The sequence below is a fragment of the Phalaenopsis equestris genome, unplaced genomic scaffold, assembly GCF_001263595.1.
Source record: "Phalaenopsis equestris unplaced genomic scaffold, ASM126359v1 Scaffold000002, whole genome shotgun sequence".
In the NCBI taxonomy this organism is placed as follows: Eukaryota; Viridiplantae; Streptophyta; class Magnoliopsida; order Asparagales; family Orchidaceae; genus Phalaenopsis; species Phalaenopsis equestris.
In genome coordinates this window covers 72,868,661-72,891,841 of record NW_018164444.1, presented here as the reverse complement: position 1 = coordinate 72,891,841, position 23,181 = coordinate 72,868,661, and the positions used below count along the sequence as shown (strand labels likewise).

The following is a 23,181-nucleotide window of genomic DNA, read 5'->3' as shown; positions in this document are numbered from 1 at the left end:
CATTTTGAATGAAATTTGAGGCGCATGTTTTCATTTGAAATTGAAATAAGATCAATGACATGAATAAAAGCAAAACACAATAAGCAGTAGTTGGAGAACCAGGTCCATACGCAAGCCATAATTTAAATAAATCAGTCCCAATAACTGAGCGCTCTCGGAAGAAGAAACAGGGTGTGTCTCATCAGTTATTTTAAAACAAAATCTATCAGACTAACATAACATCAAGGTCTTCAATAAAATTTCAAAGATCCAAAATGAGCGATTTCCTCACGCCGAAGGAAGTATTTATGATTCATCCCCAAGCCAATTTTAGCATATTAGCCTAGGAAGTTCATGATCACCAAATGGAGGACAAGGTTGCAGAGAACAAAATCAGCAAAAGCACGCTCTGGAGGGAGGTCCTGCAAGTATTTTTAGATGCGTCTGAAGTCAGTCTCCATGAGCCACTGATAAATAGAATGTCAAAAATATTACATCCCACTTCAAAATTGAGTTCTATAAGTGCCCCTTTTGGGATGGTTACAGCCTTTTTTTTTTTTTTTGTAAATGTGATTGTACAAAAATGGTGGGAAAAGCTTCTTAAAAAGTTCAGGTGAGATTTATAAAAAATTACTTTTTTTTCTCAAAAAATATAATAGACAACAATTTTCTTAAATACAAGTTCTTAAAAAATGTGGAGTGCGAATTAAAGAAATTTAATTTTTTCAATACAGCGGCCACACGACGAATTTGGTTATAAAAACTAACTTCCCACAAAAAAAAAAAATTAAAAAAATCTAAAAAACAAAAATAAAGCATTTTCTCAAATAGAATTGTAGTGACGGTCTGAAATAAAACAAAGACAAAAAACAGTACCAAACAGACCCTAAGTGACTAAAGAAAAGCAAGATGGGTGTTGGTTGACATGAAGAAATAACTTAAATATTAAATTCTTTTTTTATTAAAAAACTAGTTAAATTATTATGCTTTATTTATTTCTCGAGTTGTTTCCAAATTAGACGGCCGCGCATTTTTCAAGTAGGAGGGATAATAACCAGCCACAATACAGGTCTTTTTCATGTTGTGTGTGGTTTATTAGTGTCGTGTTCATGTTCAGTAACCCAACCCAATTAATAAAATGGTTAGGTTTATGAAAAAGCAACGAGGTTAAATGCATACCTTAAATTCCTTGTTCTCTTTGTTAACCTGAATGCGAAGGCAGACTAGAATTTGACAATCAAGAACAACAGACCGCCATGAGAAATAAGGATTTGAAAACATCATTCAGATGAGAAAGAATACCATACCAGCAAGCACTGCAGTGCCCACACAAGAGAGTACACCCGAAAGGAAAGAGTTGAAAGGAAACGATCCAACTATTCCCATGTAAACCACCTGCGCTACAACAATAAGAAAATTAGGGATCTTTAGAAGAGCTTTTATAAAGTTTTTCGTTATACAGCAAGTAGGAAAAGTTACTTTGGCAATAATACTTTTACAGAATTATTTTTGAGAAACCTCGATTTTTCCTTCAGCAGCTTCTTCTATTTCCGAAAAACTTATTAAGACATGATTTTCAGAAAACAACTTTCAAACAAAATTTTATAACCAAAAACTTTGCCAAAAAGAGCCTACGAACACCCCCGCAAACAGATGAAGTAGTAGTTTAACTTAGGGGATTCAAATGCTTACATCTAATAAAATGGCAGCAAGAAATGTTTGCATGCTAGCAGAAAGCATTTTTTAGTGAACATATAGGACGGGCTTTCTCAAAGGAGGAGAATGTATGACCTTCAGACTAAAAAATTGAAGATATTCATGCAAACTGGTAGCATACTACATTTCAACAAATAACAAGCCTTTATCCCACTAAGTGGGGTTGGTTACATGAATCCTATTTCTCCATTGCATCCTATTGAGTGTCATATTTTTATTTAATTCTAATAAATTAAGATCATTTTTTATACAATAAGCCCAAATCTTTCTAGGTCTACCCCTTCCTTTCTTAATATAAGTCAAATCTAAAACATCTTCTCTCCTAACCGAATCATCAAATGGTCAGCGTTTGATATGATCAAACCAACTAAGATGACTCTCTCTAATTTTTTCCACCACTGGAGCTACACCAACCCTATCACAGATATACTCATCCACCTAAGCATTCTCATCTTGGCAACACTTAGTTTTATGCTTCACTTTTAAAGGCCCAACATTCAGTGTCATAGAGCATTGCAAGCCTCACCACAATCTTATAACATTTTCCTTTCAGTCTAAGCGATGCTTTGCTATCACACAATAGGCCCAAAAGATTCCTCCATTTCAACCAACCAACTTGAATTCCACTAATAACATCCCCAAGCATACAACATTCAAGAACATACAAAATCATTTAATCACACACCAAATTTCTCAAAGATTGATTCCAATTGAATGAGAATATAATTATAATTTCAAAGAAGAGAAGTTCAAATGGCCTGGAATTAAACTTACCAGTGATGATGAAATAAACTGTAAATTTTATGGTTTTAATTGATGAAATTCATGAATAAAACTAAATTGTTAAGAGGGCTTCTTTATATGTCATCAATCATCTTTGGCTTTTAACAAGTTCAAATGAAAATTAAACTATGATGAAATTCAATCTATAAATCGTTCCATGTTGATGTTGTGGATCACAATCAATAGCGCGATAAGAAGTTTTAATCCTATATAAAATAATAGATGCAAATATAAAATTAAATGGAGAATGGTGGAAGTTCCAGAGATAAAAATACATGTTTATATAAATACATCAATATGTATCACATTGGCTGGGAGCCAACCTGGATCACTCTCCAAAATAAAAATAAACCATCTGAATGGCTATTACAACGGAGTTAGCACACTTGCTTACTTAGCTACCACTATGTAGCATCAACCTAACCTTCCAAACTGGTAGCATACAACATTTCAACAAATTGAATTCTATTTCTCCATTGCATCCTATTGAGTGTCATATTTTCATTTAATTCTAATAAATTAAGATCATTTTTATAAAATAAGCGCAAGTCTTTCTAGGTCTACCTCTGCCTTTCTTAATATAAGTCAAATCTAAAACATCTACTCTCATAACCGAATCATCAAATGGTCAGCATTTAATGCGATCAAACCATCTAAGACAACCCTCTCTAATTTTTTCCACCACTGGAGCTACACCAAACCGATCACGGATATATTCATCCACCTAAGCATTCTCATCTTGGCAACACTTAGTTTTATGCTTCACTTTTAAAGGCCCAACATTCAGTGTCATAGAGCATTGCAGGCCTCACCACCATCTTATAAAATATTCCTTTCAGTCCAAGCGATGCTTTGCTATCACACAATAGGCCCAAAAGATTCCTCCACTTCAACCAACCAACTTGAATTCTACTAATAACATCCCCAAGCATACAACATTCAAGAACATACAAGATCATTTAATCATCACACCAAATTTCTCAAAAATTGATTCCAATTGAATGAGAATAAAATTATAATTTCAAAGAAAAGAAGTTCAAATGGCCTGGAATTAAACTTACCAGTGATTGATGAAATTAACTGTAAATTTAATGGTTTTAATGGATGAAATTCATGAATAAAACTAAATTGCTAAGAGGGCTTCTTTATATGTCATCAATCATCTTTGGCTTTTTAACAAGTTCAAATGAAAATTAAATTATGATGAAATTCAATCTATAAATAGTTCCATGTAGTGGATCACAATCAATAGCGCAATAAGGAGTTTTAATCCTATATAAAATAATAGATGCAAATATAAAATTAAATGGAGAATGCTGGAAATTCCAGAGATAAAAATACATGTTTATATAAATACATCAATATGTATCACATTGGCTGGGAGCCAACCTGGATCACTCTCCAAAATAAAAATAAACCATCTGAATGGCTATTACAACGGAATTAACGCACCTGCTTACTTAGCTACCACTATGTAACATCAACCTCACCTTCCAAAGTCGCTAATGGGATCAAAGAACCTAGCCACGTGTTTGGGTCTCAAGTAAAACAAATCGTTTAAAAAAATATGGAAAATCATTACAGTTGTACCATATTAATGGTCCCACATGTCAATCGTTAATGTCATTATAATTGAAACAAAAAATGATGTACATTGTTACATGGTACTCTATATCACTGACCGTAACTAAAGCAATATAAGGAAAAAAAATGGGACACGCCAAGAAAATAATTGATATACAAATGGAGAATAGCTGTATCGTGAAATCTCTTCATAATTCCCAAATTACATTTTGGAACTTATATTGAATTGACAGGACTAAGGAAAAAAAATGAAAACTATGTGGGGGGAACATTTCACCTAGTCAAAAGATTTGATGCCTCCAACGATGTGAGGCACTCCATTAGTTCATTAGCTAGAAGCAACCATCATTGTTCCGAGTACACTTGCCAATCTAACCTAGCCTAAGTTGTTTGGTGAAGTCCCTTCCAAAAAACAAGAAATCCTCTACCTTTAAGTTTCTCTTATGGATAGAAAATGCGCTAGTTCTTCGGTTCAATTAGATGCTAAAGTTGAAAATTTCTTACAAACCATCTTGATTGAACAAAAATAGTAGTTTCAACCAAAAAATTGAATCAAATAAAAACATAAAAGAACAAAAAGAAGATCTATCTCCAAGTCAATCCACGCCAGAGCTTAAAAACGTGTAACTCCAAGTCAATCCATATCATTAAAAACGAATGAAGATTTTGAAATACACGTCAGAGCTTAAAAAGGTATAACTTTGGGGCAATATGATCATTTTTCTAAAATCTCCAAGCGAAGAGAGCACAAATGTATAACTTTGAGGGTAATAGAGTTATTTTCAAAAATCTTCATACGGGAGAGCACAAGTACTCGCCCGTGAGAATTAAACACCGTTTTGGAAAATCGTGAACTTGTTTGGAGAAACTCAAAGGTAGAGGATGTCCATGGGAAAAGCAAAAATCCGTCCGTGGAAATTAAGTACCATTCGGAGAAAGTAAAATATTGTTCGGGGAAAGTAAAATACCGTTCGCAAAATACTAATTTGCGATCAAACCTTTCCTACAAGCATATCGAAGGCAAGTTTCATCCTTTAAGATTGCAAATTAAATTTTTCGTTTTGCTTCTAGCTGCAGTACCTCACGACACTGACCAACAATTCTTTTGATATAGCTGAGAAGACTAGTATTCTACCGTGCCCCTTAACGGGAGTTGACACTATAAAGCAACCGAAATTTTTTATGATTTAGACTTATAATGAACTTTAAAATTTTTAAAGCTTTGAACTTAAAAGATAAAATAAAATACGACTCATTTTGAATTTTAAAATGAATTGAAAACTCAAGCTTTTAAAATTTAGGCTCTTAAGGTTTAAAATATCAGGATGTTAGCATTTAATATTTAGACTCTTAAGGTTTTAAAAATTTTGAAGTTATGGGCTTTTAGCGAACTTTCAGACTTAGGCTCCTAATGATGAAAAATAATTCAAATATGAGGCTCTTGTAAAATTTTAAAATATTTCCACCATATTCACAATATACTTGCTAGTAGACAGAAGGGGGTCCCTCTTAAAGCCCAAAAATGTAATTTTGCATGTACTATGATAAAAATAATGATTGAATTCAAAAAATATCTTGAAAATATGTACAAGCAAACCACGATATTTCAAGTAATTGTGCAAGTGTTGTCAAGTTATATGCAAATGACTAAAACATCACATTATGCTTTAAAGGTCGTAAAACACTATGATCATATATCTATGCATAATATCAAAATTGAAAGCGTACATGTGCTCCAACCAATGTATTGGATGCTCAAATATTAGGTTCAAGAATGTTGCACGATCAAAACAGGTCGTCTTGTCTATAGAATAGAGTTGCAAGTCCCACCCAACTAGTTCGATCCTCCTCTTTGCAAGTAGTAGACTTGGCAAGTCTACTATATTCGAAATAAACGTTCAAATCCTAAAATAAAATTTATAAGTACAAATCACATAATCCGATCATCTTCCTTGCAAGGATAGAATCAACAAGACTTGTGCTACACTAATAAAATTAAATGCCCATTTAAATATAAAAGTCTAAAATGCATAAATCCCCAATGATGATTGAGTTGATAGAATATTTCAACCGAAATGGTTCATTTTCAAAATTAAATTTCAAAATCAATTTGAATAAATTCGAAAGATATATATGAGCTCGATCCTTTGTAAGCAAAACAAAGTTGACGAGGTTCATATATGATCACCTGTTAATACTAAATATGGTCATTTGCAAGCAAGGTGTAAAGTTGATAGGATTCAAATCAAGCAATAAAACCCCTATGATGGTGTAAATTTAGCAATGTTCAAATCAAGATTTTCAAAGTAATCAGCTAAAATACTCAAGTTAAAATTAAATCACATAAGACTTGAAGTAAACTCAATCCACCCTCCGCAACGGTTTGTTGAGAGTGCAAATTTTTTACTTCAACTAACAAAGAACTAATGACATATTAAGTATATCATTGTATTCATAATCAAAATAATTACATGTCAATAAAGGCGTGGCCCAAGTCCTTTGTTCGTGTGGTTTCGCTGCTAAATGACACTACAAAGTAGTGGCTACGGCCAGAGCCTTCTGATCGGGTAGTTGCCGCGAAATGGCGTCATTATATACGGTCACGGTCGCAACCTGTATATTCTTCAATGACTTTCTATCCTTCGAATTGTAAATCACAAGGGTACAATTAATTGGCACAAGTCTTCTGACAGCTAAGGTTTTCCACCCCATATTTACAAATATCCCTTAAACGACACAACTTATGGTTACTAACAAGTATTCTACAGTCAGAAATAGTCAACTACCTCCTCTAACTAAGTAGGTTGGGGACCATGATGACCCGGAATGATGGAATCATAGGATCTTGATCCAATTTCGTCTTCATTTCCCCACCATCTGCTTTAAGCTCCAAGTGATAAATTTTACAATTTAAAATATTACATGTATACTACAATTATATGTTGAATATTCAATTTTTAATGATTAACCTTAATCAAAAGTGTTCTTCTGTTATCGGAAGGGATAATTAACCGTAGAGGCTTACACATATGAGAAACCTCAAAGAGCAAAAAGTTCCGCAAAATGAAGATGAAATCTCGGTCTTATCTACAATATAATTTGTCTTCTAAAAATTTGACCTTTCAAAGCTCTCTCAATAAATAAAAAATGACAAAGATAAATGCAGAGTTCCTAAAGAGCGGTCAGAATTTTTAAAGCCCACAATAAGTCCATACACCTTAAGTTAATGAGAAATTAGTCGTTAATTCACAAACTTGGTGAAGAAAGGCAACATAAAACTTTAAAAACATCACCAATCAACATTGTTAGAGCATTAAATAAAGCTTTTACTTCAAGAAACTGTCCATACACAACAGAAAAATAGAATAAATATTTCAATAGTACAGCATATTTCTGAAGGCACTTAAGACATAAATTTTTATAATCATCACCAATCAACATTGTTAGGAGGCTTAAATAAGACTATTACTTTAGTAATCAGTTCATACACAGCAAGTTAAATAACAAATTTACGCATAAAATTCAATATTTTTGTGAATAAGTTTCACCTAAAACTTCATATATATATAAATATATATATATATATATATATACCATTTATCCTTAATAATGAGGACATATCATATCAGTATTGTTAGAGGATTAAATAAAGCTTCCACTTCAGGATTTTTTCAATACGCAATAAGTTAAAAAATTCTACATTAATATAACAAAAAACCAACAAACAACTCAGCATATGGAATATTACATTGGTTTTTCCAACAAATGCCACTTAAATATCAAACGAATCTATTTTCAACAAAACTTGAAATGTTATACAAGACATTTCTTAAAAAATAAATATACCAAATTTATCAACAATACAGATTGATCACAATAAGTAAATTTCTAAACTTTAATAACTTAAAATTTGATTGGCTTTGAAGTTGATAATCATAGCACCCCAAAGCTCATTTGGCGAAGAACTATGCAAGAATGAATTCATCTGAATGTGACATTGTAGTTACAAAAACTGCCAGCCCTAATATTTTGAAGTCTTTCAGCCCTAGCAAGTGACGGAGGCAGTTGGTGGAGTGAACGAGAGACATAGGAGCATAAACTCTTTCGCAGAAATCCTAAATCGAAAAAGGTCGCAGTAAAAAGCGCACTGTAAATGATAAACCCTCGCTGTAATAATTAATTCGGAGTGGGTCGGGTCATTGTTTCAGGCTCAAATTTCTTATTTTTTTGGGTTAGTGGGGTCCAGCCAGGTGTCTACATGCAATTGGCTTCCAAACATAATTCCAAGTCCGAACGCTAGATGTAATATTTCATCCAACTATTGAGCTATCAAAAACCTAGAAAGCCTGTAAAATTCTCTTCAACTTGTGGCAATTAGCTATTACTCCCAAATGACAAAACAACTAGATTCAATTCTGAGAAATTGGAAGTTTACAACTGACAAGCTACTTATAATGCAAGTACAAACTTAATCATTCACATTGATTTCCACTTTAGTTCCAAACCAAACTCATTATCATGTAAGTGGACAAATAATCTTCAAGTACTATGTCTGTCAGATGAGTTTTATTTGGGTTTACTATGCATTTTCATTTCATTTAGCTTAGAATAAAAAACGCAAGAAAATTTTGGATATGAATTAAACCCCTACTAAATAAATAGGACCTTATATATGAAGAATGAAAATTAAAGACAATACATCCATTGCATAAAGATCACTTCCCCAACTAAGCCTACTTAACTTTTCTCATTGGGTTGTGCATCCTCTCTTTGCCACTCCCCATGTGTTGTATACCGTTTGCTCCTCTTTTTCTATCCCTAGGGTTGTGTAACAATTCTCAAAGTTATCCCCAACATTAATATGAGAAAACATTCCTCCCACTACAACATCAATATTCCATTGATGCAATAAATGGAATCAAATTATTTGAAGAATGAAAATTAAAGACGATACATCCATTGCATAAAGATCACTTCCCCAACTAAGCCTACTTAACTTTTCTCATTGGGTTGTGCATCCTCTCTTTGCCACTCCCCATGTGTTGTATACCGTTTGCTCCTCTTTTTCTATCCCTAGGGTTGTGTAACAATTCTCAAAGTTATCCCCAACATTAATATGAGAAAACATTCCTCCCACTACAACATCAATATTCCATTAATGCAATAAATGGAATCAAATTACCCAAAATTAAAAAGGATAAAATATATCCATACTGATATTGAAAATGGTCTCAAAACTAATTCTCCGATTATTTGACTGGACAACTGCTTATTTCTTTGATATTTATGTATGTGATGCAAATTTTAATTAAATTTTCCATTATATTTTCGCTTCATTTAATTTCAAGCACAAGGAATGAGAGAATTTTGTAAAAGATGGAAAACACTTCTCTTTTCAACTAAATAATAGTACCGTTATGCATAAAGAAAGAGAACTGAAGTTGAATAAAAAATCTCTTACACAAAAAGCACTCCCTTTTACCACCAAGACCAATACTTCTTTTTCCTATGGATTTTGTGTCCCTTCGGGTCCTCACAAGATTAGACCACTACAAGTACTCTATGATATAACTTGCTATTGACAATAAACCTAAAAAAACAATAATTATGTTATTTTGTAAGTCTAGACAATCACAAAACATGCTTCCCAATGGATTCTTGTGTAAGCGTAAAAAAATTCTACGCCAAAAAATGAGTATTTGGGCTTTAGAAAGTAGCTGTCAATTCTCAATTTTTTGGTAATTTCAGCCACCATCATGGCTTGCAGAAAACTGGAGAATTCTTACTTTCAAAAGCTGCAACTCCCCTTCAATAAATATGCTGATCTTCTTCAAAGATTTGTTTGGATGATTCTTTGAGAGGTAATAAGACCATAATAAATCAAATTTCAACGCAAAGACAGAACTGCAGGGTCCTAGACTATAAAATGCAGGTTGCACTTGGCTGGAAAATTAGAAGTTGTTTGGAATCGGCTGCAAGAAACGGACCCACAAAGCTGGAATGCAAACAAGTTTAACTTGACTAAAAAAGAGCAAATTGGCAGGAAAAACTGTAACTTCCAGCCTGGCACAGCAGCTGAAAGAAGGTCAAGTGCCGGAATAAAATTTTACCGAAATCTTGGACTCCATTGAGACCACTGACCCTCTGGAATGAATTTTTTTGTACCACTCTTTTGGATTTTTTGCCATAAAAAATTGGTAGACAGCCCCTTGAAATTGCAATGAAAGGACCAAGATAAATGAGAAAAAATAGAAATTTTGGTAACCAATTATGGCAAAAAAAAAGGTAGACAGGCCCTTGAAATTGCAATGATAGGACCAAGACAGATGAGTAAGGATAGAAATTTTGGTGATCAAATATGAAGAAATCCCAGACTCCGCCACAATCTTCTTCCCTTCTCACCTCTCCAAACCTGGGGCATCCTCCCTCAAATTTGAATTTACCTGAAATAACTCTCTCTCTCTCACTCATAGGGATGTGTGCCATTTCTTCTCTTCCTTACACCCCTTGGATTGTGCACCAATTCACCATGTTATCCCTCCCTTCCATCGCAACACTGCTATGAAGAAATGAATCCCTTGAATTGAAACTTTATCAATTCGTATTAGAATAAGATAATGATCCTAAAAATTCTTCTTCAATAAGTAGCCTTATTCCCAATATTACTAAACCCTTCATCTCCTTGTCATGAACATTCCTTCAAAACACAAAATTTTGCAACCATATCCCCCTTCCACATAAACCCCAAAGCCATCCACCTTCATCTATATGACGGCCACCAACCTCTAACAAACAACGTCATAAGTGCCTCAAATATTTGACACTAAAAATAAATAATCCAAACTAATTTTGTCTTTACCGCAACAATAATAGCCACAAAACTAATGATTATGGTCATTTGAATATCTTGGTTTAATTTCTAATCAAAGAAGACTATCTCCAATAATTTCTAACGAGGCTAGTTTAAAAAATATAAAGTAAAGTTTGATGCCACATAGCCTGAGTTTCATCAGATTTATGATAAACAGTCATGTTCATTGATAACAAGTCGAGGGAGAATGATGTAAATCATTCCCAAATTTAATCATTCCACTTACTATATCTGGAAAATGTGTCTATTATAGTAATTATTATAATGATGACTTTCTTAAAAAACTAATCAATGATTAAGGGGTGCATAGAACAATATTAAATTTTCTCCAATATGATATTCTCTCTACTTAGGCTAGGGAAAAAGTAATTTTGACCCTCACAATCTTTGACCAAAGTGTTCTTAATCAATTTCTCATATATAAATCTAGAAACAAACACTAAATATAGCTGGTTATACGAGATATAAAAACTATATTGAATTATTTTTAAAATCCCATCAAGTGCAATTAATGCTTAACCACTACTCAATAGGTTTACAGTAATCATCCCCTTATAACATATGATCATGAATACTATCATTAGAAGGAATTCAGTTCAATAAAAAAATTACTATTTAAACTACATCAAATCCCAAAAATCAAGATATTGCATCTAAAGCAACAAGGACTAGCTTAAAAATCATTCAGAAGAAAAATAGAATTCCAGTCAATTAGAAAGATCATAGCACTGCATTCCAAAACAGTTCACTGGCTGAAGTGAAATTCAGAACCAAGTTGTATTGTTTAAGAAAAGATGACTTCTCTATATAGGAATCTTATGAGATATCCAAACATGGCCTAGAGTTCTTGTTGAATTATTATTCTTACAGAAAGGGGTGTAGATTGTGTCTCGTTTAATGGTTGTTGGCAAGAGCTAGAATTTTTTTTTTAGTTTTCCTCCGGCAACTCTTTTTAATTGCCACATGTTACACTAGTAGCACTCATTAAAAGCATGCTTTTAAGAAAATGTGACTTATCACCAATTCAATGTGCATGCTAGAAGTGAACCAATTATGCAAAGGTGTAAGGATGTAAAAAAGGATAATCAAATTAAAGAAAAGTAGCAAACTTCTAGAGATAGAATTTATCAATGATGTATGATATTAAAAGTAGAAATTAAATGTGATATGATAGTCAAATTTGAAAATGATAATTAGACTCGCGCGTACGCACGCGCACAAACACAAACGAACACAAAAATACCATCTATACCATTATCCTGGCATCTTTTTGAAAAGAACTGACCCTGATATAGTAGAACACACAAATGCAATAATACCATTTATGCCATTATCTTTGGTGCTTTTATGAAAAAAAAAAATCAGCCATGATAAAGTAGAAAACAAACCTTTATGTCCTTAAACTTAATATAAGGTACATAAACAAGCTCAAAGACTTATAACAAGCATGATTAAGATGGCAGCGATCATATCACTGCAGCTAAAAAACATCTCTCATTACTTCAAGTATATGCCAGAATATCTTTAAGGACGGATTGTAGCAATATAGCAAGGCTATTCTCAAAATATTTGTTCATGCAACGACATTAACGTTGCACTTGGTTGCTAGGAATTTGAGCATAAGAAAAATGGTTGTAAAGTTCAAATCAAAGGTTGCGATTTCATAATCAACCTATTATATCACAAGGATTTCATGCATTTCCTCCACTTTCATTCAATCCAAATAAAGCCTAAAAGAAGAATCATATCTAAAAAGAGGTCATTCTTATGTAAAGAGGTGATGCTGGTATGATAAATGATTTGGGATATATTCTAACTCCAATGTTAAAATGGAAGGGCGTTTATGGTAGCACGATGGTTCCTAAATAAACAACTTGTTGATAACGAAAAAAGCAAGAAACAATCCTTTAACTTCTACAATTACTGCATGGATGAACCTTTTAAAAATGTAAACATGTAAGAAACAGAAAAAAAATAAAGAAAAAGAAAATAGAACCAACAAAAGGATCCATTTCATTTATTTTTTATAATTTTCAAGTAAAGAACACGAAGGCCATGCCTTGAATGTTTTTATTCCAAAAACTGAATCATAAAACATATTTTACTTGAAGAATCAGCTATAAATCACATTCAGGATCCAATCAACTAAAGATAAGACTTTCAAAAAAACAAAAAAAAAAACCATTGCTTTAGCCAACCATTTTCCTTTTTCAAATTCAATCATTTGAATGTCATTAACTAATTCTCAATCATACCAAAGTGTATTTAACATCCACTATGTATATCCCAAAATTAACTCATAACAAGTATCTAACAAGTTTTACCCAAAGCCAACCATTTCATACTTCCAGAGAAATTATATGGATCATTCAATGTTCGTAATAAATTACTAATACAGAAGTTAAATTTGAAAAAGAGAATGCTAAGGTGGATGCGTTAATAAAGTTGGTCTAAAATAGATGGAATACAAAATTACAAACAATGATTATGATGATAATGAAGACAATTTCATACAATCAATCTATAACAAAACTCAATTAAACACACATATTTCCCTTTCTAGTGTTTCCTTAAATGAACCTCAATATGTCATGATATTCCACAAAAGGCGCTGCTATAATTCTTGTCCATATACTTTACAAACAAAATTGAATCATAATCTAAATTTACAAACTTTAATATAAAAGATAAAAATAAAATAAAACAGAAACTCCAGGATATAAATAATCTTTTACCGGCATCTGAGTTCCTATCAATTGGGTGAGTAAAAAATGCCACATTAAGGTCATCTTATCCATCCTTTTTGCGCCATGCGTTCCATTATACATGTAAGCATTCAAGATCCCCTTTCTACAAATGAACTTTTTTATTTCTCTAACATTATATTAAACTTCAAAATTTTTCCCATTCCCACCTTCCAAATAATGTTGATGCAAAGATCAAATCATAAAAAGAATGATCAGCCATAACTTCAAATGTAGATAAAATGAAGCTTTCATCAAAGTTTGGGCATCAAATTGTGAAGGGACCAAAAGATGAAGCTTAGTTGATAATTCTGGACTGTCTAATTTCTAAGTGAAAACTGCAAACAACGGTGATTCTCGTACCACACCAACGAGAATGAAGAATGTATCCTTAGGAGTCCACAAGGAAAGATAAATAGTCAATCAAAGGCTTGACAATCAATATCTAAAGTCTGCTAATTTGTTGGATCAATTTTTATATTATAAGAATATAAGAATGAGTTTTAATTTTAAATTTGTTTTAAATATGTTTGCATTTGAGTTACAAAGTCTAGACTAGAATAAATTTTTTAATTATATTTTAATTTAAAATTATCTAGTTTTCTATTTGTAGCCGAAATCAATTAGTGGGATAAAGGCTTGTTGTTGTTGTGGTTGTTGTTTGTTAGTTGTAGGATATCTTATTTTGTGAAGTTTATCTCACTTGCAAAAAAGTCATAATTTCCTGTAATTTCTTATAAATTGGTTGAATTACTATATAAGAATTTGATTTCAATTTTTCTACATTCTCTTTATCTCTCTCTTCTTTCATCAACCATCGAATATCATCCACCCTAATTCCCTCTCATAACCACTGGCAGTAGTACATTTTATAACCTCCAGGCTTCCAGCCCATATGTTAGCCTTTCTCACCCTTTTTTACATTGTTTAGAATCAAGAAACTAATACAGTAGGCATATTCAGCCACAATGATGTTGTCGTGCTTGTAAAATACCTCAAATAATGCTCTAAATTGTTGAAACCAACAACACAAAGTCATATACATTAAGGTTACCTTACTGTAGAATCCAGAAAAGAATTCAAAGTGGCTATTTACAACAAATCAGAGAAGGAAAACAGCACAGCAACTATTTACAACTTATTAGAGAAGGGAAACGATAGAATGTCTTTTTCTGGCACAAGAATTTCGAATTTGTTGCTACAACAGAACAGAGAAAATCGTTTGGTATCAACAATCAAAGAAAAAATATCATCTATAACAAATAGAATAAACAATTTACATCTAACTTCTTCGTTAGATAGAGAAAAAAAAAACTCAATCCCTTTCCTTTTTGTTCTGCCTTCTTATTGCAAAATTCCATTATAACAGAAGCCAAGCAGAAAATTTGAGCAGTAGGAGCTGCACTGTGAATTTCCATTATAGTTACCCTCGGCCCCGACATACATTGCACCATGCCACTAATAATACTAACTATAATGGAAATTTGTAGTGCAACTCCATTTAATTGAAATTAAAAAAAAACAAAAAAAAACTTCAAAACTACACCATTCATTATCGCTGAAAGCTCCAAGACACAAAAATGTTGTGCCATACAAAAGCGCATGGTAGAGTGGCTAAGCATATCATCTCTCGTAGAGAAACAAAATGCTCAAAGCAAAGTTTGGAATACAAAATTTCTTACATGCTTATGAGGACATTAGTCTACAAATCTGTTAGATTTGGGATTGGACTAATTTGAACACATAAAATAATTGATTCCAGCTTAGCCGAGCAAGATACACAAATAATGCTTAGTCAGCTTGAAGTAATTATTGAATTAACACCAACCTAGCCTAATTAATCAGCTTATCATTCTGAATAGAGACCAGGATGAAGTCATCCACTCACAAAAAATGTAATCCATTTCTAATCATGGATTAATTGCAACAAAAAGAAACAATCAACAAATATCTAATGTAGTAACTAATATTAAATGCTAAAAACTAATTATAACTATTTGAGGATTATGCCTTTGAGTCTGGATTTTTTTAACAATAATTTTCCTGACAATCTTTCATTAATGGCCTAAACTAGCTCCAATTACCTATCAAGTATTTTATATATTATAATGTGTGCACTAACCAGCCCAACAATCATGAAAGACAAACCAATTAGAAAATTTAATCAACTTATTTGGAACTAGTGAAACCAGCTCATTTTGACTTTGCATGTTCGACACCAAACTAATCAAATCTGATCCAAATCAAAATAAAAAACCTTATTCAATCAATTTTAACAAAACCAAATTTTTTTTAATCTAGATTACCGATTGCAATGAATGAAAAATATACACGAGAAGATAGACACAACCCCAAAGCTGTTCACCGGATTAAAATTATAATTCCCATCTAGAATCCGAAAATGAATTTTACACAAATCAAACATTACTGCTAAGATTTACAATCAACCATAAACCAAACAGAAATCTGAAAACGAGTGTAGGTATATATATATATTTGTTTCTTTTTTTTTTCTTCCAAATAATACATAGCATTAATGATAAGATGCTAGTCCTCCCAGAAACTTTAATAACTTGATCAAGTACTTATCCACTTGATTAATACACATCTAATGAAAAAGACAGAATCATAGCAGCAAATTTGATAGTGGAGAGGTGCTTATCCTCTTGTATACAATGATTCAAGTAAACTTAAAGCATAAATCATGATTTAATATGTATTAGATCACAATTAAATATCAACGGTGATGCACAACAAAGCTCCTCAAATCATCAAGAATCCTTTGACTTTAAGAAATAACTGTTGTACTTCGTTTATAGGTACTGCTATAAGGTTCCATTTGGTATTATTTTGGTTTTTGTTTGGTTTTTTTTTTTCCTTTATTTTTTGATTTGAATTAAAGCATGCTTAGTTGTTATAGTTGTTTTCAAAAGCACCCAAAACATTTTTTAGGTGTTTTGATATTTTTAAAAACAAGTTGATTTGTTTTTAAAAATATATATATATATATATATATATATATATACCGCGCGCGTAGTTATTTTTCTACCACCCTAGACAATTGTAATATGATCATTCTAAGCTAGCGGGAGAATATTGATCCGAGGCAAGTAAAAAGAGCTGACCAACCCAGACAATTATGATATTTAGATCGTTAAACGTTGTTTCAACGGGATAATATCAGTCAGAGGCAGGTAAAGGTCTTTCCACCCTGGACAATGATGATATTTATATCGCTAATCGTTGAGCTGACGAGATAATATTGAGAAGGGTTTGTTAGGTTATTTTAATGATGATCCTCAAACAAACAGATATGTATGTTAAGAATATAAAGTAAAAGTAAAATTAAAATTAAACCTTGAAAAGTACAGTAAAAGTAAATGCATATAGAAGTTTTAGATTATTCTCATTGAGTAAATAACATGTACACGTACATTAAATTATTATAAGATCGCATATAATACTACGTTAAATATATATATATATATATATATAATTATATTGACCAAACATGTATTCAAAAATAAAAGAAAAAATTGAAAACAAAAATAGAAAATGAAAGCGATGCCAGCGGGACTCGAAAGAATCATCACCAACATATCCAAACTATTAGGGTTTTGAAATATGAATTTTTCTTTAATAGTCAAAGATTTTAATATCGTCCAATGTTGCCTATCTGAGGAAAACAGGTTAATTAATAAGTGTTATCTTGGCCAAAATTGAGCATAGCAAGCCATGACTGGAATTAGTAGAATGAGATAAAAATCAACTAAATTTATAAGAATGCAAATATGAGTGTTAGTGAATGAATATATAATTGCATGTATACATGTACAACTGTATAATTCAGAGTTCTATATAAGAAGGGCTGAAAGGCTCGAATACAACTAAAATATCAAACCAAAATTTTATCAATATCGGATCAAAATCAATGAGCAATGACACGTTACTGGACAAACTCGATTAAATCAAGCTAACTTACACTCAATCATAAAATTCAATAAATGTGGCTTCAGTTCAAATAACTCATAACTCTAGCAAAAGGATATTGATATAGTATTAAGTAACGCGTGTATTTCTTCAAATTTACATGAGCACAGCAACAAGGTACAACTAATCAAATGTACACAAAAAATTAAATCAAGCAATATAAATATAACTAAATATTAAAAAAATAGCAATCTGGTATTGATTATACTTGTATTTATCAAGAAATTTGATTTTTCCCACTTTGAAACTATACCTGATAATGAAAGAGCCTGGCCTCAAAATTGAAATATGTTAAGTTAATGCTTTACCACCAAGTTAAGGAGTTTCGATGATATCAATTCCAATTGTTTCAATCAAACAATAGTATATCTCATTTTCTTTGTTGTTTGCAGCTAGAGGATATCGATGCATGAGGTTCCAATAATAACAAGGACTAAGGCTTTTTCATGCAAGTAGGCCTGCCCTAAATTACAAGGAGTTTAATTATTGGAATTTGTGGCTGCCAAGTAAATCTGCAGGGAAGCTGTGCTCCTAATAAACACCTCTAATTAAACAAATATCAGAAAAAAAAAAGATCATGCTGTTTTGTATGTGAAGAAATGCCATTATATAGTGTCATTCAAATAAAATTCAACTAAAAGAGAGTACATTTTTTACTTGGTCATAAAACGCACAAAAAGGTAAAAGAAAATCAATTTACATACCTGAATAAAAGCTGTGGCAATTGCAAAAATCACATAAAGATCAATAATCTGAAAAATATATAAAGGGGCTTTCAGCTCTGCCTTATCAGTCAAAGCTAGGAGAAAGGAAACCAAGTCTTTCTGTAGAGCATATATATACCTTCAGATTGGTAGGAGTCGCTGCATAAGCTGAACGTAAAGAGCGAATAAGAGTAAGAATATCATTGGATGCCGGCTTTGCCATTGCAATCTACGAATTTTTATTATCTACGAATCCAAAGAGAAAAAAAAAACAATAAAAAATTTAGGCCTTGTTAGCAAGATCAGAGGATAATTTCTCCAATACAAAAATAATGATGATGATGATGAAATCAACACAACCGGCATTCCACGCATCATGAAAAAGAATTCAAACATCAACAACAGCAACAACACGGAAGCCATCCAGAATAAAAAAAGGGGATAACAAATAGATCAAGCGCAAAGAACAAATGATAAGAATCATCCAGCGGAGATATTATGCTATATTCCTCCACAACAACAACAAAGCCTTAACCCCATTACGTGGGGTCAGCCACATGAATCCTTTTTCTCCATTGCATCCTATTGTGTCATATTTTCATTTAGTTATAGTAAGTTATAGTAAATTAATTCTAATAAATTAAGATCATTTTTAATACGATAAACCCGTTTTCCTAGGTCTACCTTTGTCTTTCTCAACACAAGTCGAATCTAAAACATCTACTCTCCTAATCGGATCATCAGATGGTCGACGTTTAATGCTATATTCCTCAACGAAGAAAAAATATAACCACCATGAGGTAAGTAGATGAAAAACTTACAAAAAAAATATATATCTATTTCCCTGACAGTCCCTGTTAATTCGGCGTGCTCCTCGCTTCTCTGGTTTCGCCACTGCCCCCACTCGCGGGTATGCGAGTAGCTTAGAGTTGATCCCAAAAATAGGGCAAGGTATGGTGGGACATGCAGACTTTGAGTAGCATTAAGGGGGCTATGATTGCCTGTGAGTAGGGCTGTCAAATAGGCTCGTCACCTGTCAAATAGTTTCGTCGCTCGCGAAAGCTAGTTCAACTCGTGTTTGACTCATATGAGCACAAACAAATTTTTAAGTATGAAATATAAATGAGTTGAACACGAACAAACATTTGTTCGTATGTGCTCAACTCGAATTAGGCCAAACATATAATATATATACACACACACACACACACACACACACACACACACACACACACACACACACACACACACATAAAAAACTTATCATACTTTAAAAAATTAAATCTTATTTAAAAAAATTAAATCCAATAAAAAATATCATATACATATTCATGTACATTTGATGAGTATTACTTTTAAAGAATCCAATAAAAATTATAATTTACTAAAATCATATTAACAAAAAAATTAAAATAAAATATATATTAAATTATTCATTTTTATTAAAATGAATTAAAAAAATCTCTCGTATAAATGGTGAAAAGACATGTGTGTGACTCTCAATCTAAACTTAATTTCGCATTTTTTTAGTTCATTAGCCGCCTCTCGAAGTCTTGTTTCCTTCCTCTCTTCTTGAGGGAGTCATTCCTTTCTTCTCGAGCGCAAGGAGGTAGGAGGCAGGAGCCAAGGAGCATGCAAAAGCCAAAAGTTGGGTTTGTCTCCTCTCTCATTGGCCCGTCGTCTACAAAAACTTGAGTTTCTTCTTTCGGTTTCGAAATAGAAACTAGGATTTTCTTGATTCCTATTTTTGGATATATTCCTCTCTTGGACTCTTCTCTCTATTTTTTGATATATTTTCTGGAATACTTTCTGATATATTTGAATCTTGGATGGTTTTATAAATGAGTGCTAGAAACAACTTGGTAGACTTGCCTTTCGAAATTGGGTTTTCATGCTTTCTCGCTTCTTTAATATAAGATTTTCGGATGCGAAGGAAAAACTATGATAGGAACTTTTGCAAAGCATTTTCAGGGCTTTGATAATTTCTCCCTTGAAGTCTTTATATATTGCATGTTTTTCTGATGAATGCAGAGAAGCGAGTCTTCTTGCATTGTTTTTATATTTAGAGTTTCGTAAAGAGAAAAATAAAATTTTCGTTTACTTTTATGGAGAAAGAAATGTGCGAATGTATATGTTTTTCATGTTTCAATTGAGGTATAGACATGACCCAGCTTATTTTCTTGAAGGGTTATGATCTCACTGTCTTCGCTTGATGAAATTTCTCCATTTATTTGAAGGGAGTTATATCTTTTGTTGGTCCATTTTAGCTATTGAATGTGTATGTTTCTACTCTTGGAGAGATTTGGAATGAAGGTTGTGTCAATTCCATCATCATCGTTATTATTTTTTTTTTATTTGAGAATTTGTCCTCTAAACTTGCTAACCAGGCCTAAATTTTTTATTATTTTTTCTCTTTAGATTCATGGAGAAAAAAAATTCGTACATAGCAATGACAAAGCAGACATCCAATGATATTCTTATTCTTTATATTCAGCATTTGCAAGTAGGCCTGCCCTAAATTACAAGGAGTTCAATTATTTGAATTTGTGGCTGCCAAGTAAATCTGCAGGGATAATCAATCCCTCTAATTAAAAAAATATTTAAAAAAAAGTATCATGTTGTTTTTTTGCATGTGAAGAAAGGCCAATATATAGTGTCATTCCAAGAAAACATTGCATTTCCAAAAAAGGTGTTGGGACCCGTTAATAGAAAAAGTTACCTCCACAAAATACTCTCACGCTGTTTACTTCCTCTCCCTACCTTTCTAAGCAATGACTTCTTCATTATTATTATCAATGACAACTTCTGACAAAACTTCATGCACTACTTTTGGCTCTATATTTTGTGAATTAAGATTTGCATTTTCATTCTTATTCTGAACTTTAGCTGGCAACTTATTGCAGGATGCTTCAGATTGTGAAAAATCTAATTCAGACATATTTACACGCTATTGAGTAGCACTTAAATTAAAGTCATTTAAACTTTTAATTTAACACAAAATTAAATCTTCATACATGACAACGAGTTGACAGAGCATTTCTAGTAATTTGTTTACTCCATAAAAGGGATATTTTGTAATTGAAAGAAATATGACATATTTTCTAAAAAAATAAATAGCAAATATGTTTCTCTAATTTCTACTATTATGAAGTGAGCATAATCAATTTTCTCTTTTATGATTGTTGTATGCACAAGGGGCAAACTTGCCCAAAAGTAAAGCAACAAGGTGAATTTGCTAACTAGTTTCCAAAGAAAGCTCATGTAGCTGAGCTTGACGCTTCTCCATGCTATCAAAGAGAAGAATTTCCACCAGACCCAATGAAGTGACATTGTGTGAAGTGTTAGGGGAAATAATAAACCAGCCTAGGCATAGTAACTAGTAAGTAGTAACATAAAAACTGAGAGAAATAATAAACCAGCTATCTAATAGTGAAATGCAGCAATAATAATGAAATATAACACATGGCAGTTGATCTTGAAAATGCACAATAGTCAACTCGCAACATACAAACACCTACTATGGATCATGAAAATATCATTCATGTCCTGCTCATAATTTTTTCATCATTATTGTTACAATTGATGAGATAAAACATCCTCCAACTTCTAAAGAACTTGAAATCTAATTCTTGTGAAAAAAATATCACTGATGCAAATATTTTGAATTAGGCCAATACTTAAGCAAGAGTTTCAGGAAAGCAATCATGCATGAAAAGTTTTAAGGTATGCATCTTCTTTTCTCTTATATTTCACTACAAATTCTGTCATTTTGCATAAGCAAGAAGCGAAATTTATAAATGGACGGCCATTCACTCAATAGCACTATGCTTTACCAAATCAAACTGATGCAGTATACAGACATAATGAGATCATATGTAATGTAAGTCATGTGTGAGTAAGGTAAAGTGATGGCGTATACAGGTTCCGTAAAGTTATGCAATATACATTAACTACTTTGAACACAAAGAGTAGCACCCAAACTGCTTAAACAGTTAAACCTGTAGTGTATTGAAACTTATATAACAATTCATCCAAATGAAATTTAAGAACGAACAATAGCTGAATAACAGTTCACAACAAAAACCCTTATTATCAATTCTAATCTATAATAAAATCGGATATAGAGGCAATAGCCGAATCACAGCACAAATGATTAAACCTATATGATGCTTAAACCTGTAAGAATCATAGCACAAAATGCACAGTAGCCGAATCAAATTTCACACCAAAGCCCATATATCAGGTCTCATCCATAAAAAAATCAGATCAAGATGCAATATGCGAGATTTCACTCCCAAAAACTTCAAAAAATATGTTTCACTCGTAAAATCTAAATAAAACTAAAAGAAATTTAAGAAAACTAAGCTAAGAGGCGAACCTGGTGATAAATATGAAATATTAGAGAAGGATGCTCAAAGATAACACCTCGGTAACCACAGAAGCAATCGAGCGAGAATATCGAGCAACCGAGCAACAATACCGAGCAGTCGAGCAAAGGCTGACTCGCAGAGGATAAAGAGACTGTATCAAAGAAAAATAGAAGTAGATGTTAGAAAACGAACAAAAACGGCAAACCCTAACCTCTCCCCGGCCGAAAGCCTTTTCGCGATTTTGCGATTTTGCGATTTTGAGATTTTGAGAAGAGAATTTGTGGCCGAGCCCGAAAGCTTCCGAGAGGGCAAGCGGATTATACTAATTAGACAACTTAAATTATAAAAATATATAATATTTATATAACTAATACTATAATATGTTTATTATTATTATATTATATAATATAAATTATTTGATTAATTTTTTAAATATGATA

General features: G+C 32.3%; 1 protein-coding gene across 2 annotated transcripts; it reads right to left on the bottom strand.

Moving 5' to 3' along the window:
- On the bottom strand, positions 1–23,053 carry LOC110034004 (dolichyl-diphosphooligosaccharide--protein glycosyltransferase subunit DAD1). Of its 2 annotated transcripts, XM_020738231.1 has the most exons (7): positions 22,953–23,053; positions 22,750–22,869; positions 18,511–18,617; positions 18,372–18,419; positions 1,287–1,374; positions 1,159–1,202; positions 1–401 (listed from the first exon to the last, which is right to left on the bottom strand). In XM_020738231.1, exons 3-7 carry the CDS (start codon positions 18,592–18,594, stop codon positions 318–320), a joined length of 348 nt encoding a protein of 115 aa, XP_020593890.1. In that variant the 5' UTR covers positions 18,595–18,617; positions 22,750–22,869; positions 22,953–23,053; the 3' UTR covers positions 1–317. The 2 variants fall into 2 exon arrangements, with proteins under 2 accessions (XP_020593890.1, XP_020593897.1); XM_020738238.1 differs by lacking the exon at positions 22,953–23,053 and having other exon boundaries at positions 22,750–22,946.
- Between the last annotated feature and the right edge of the window lie 128 nt (positions 23,054–23,181).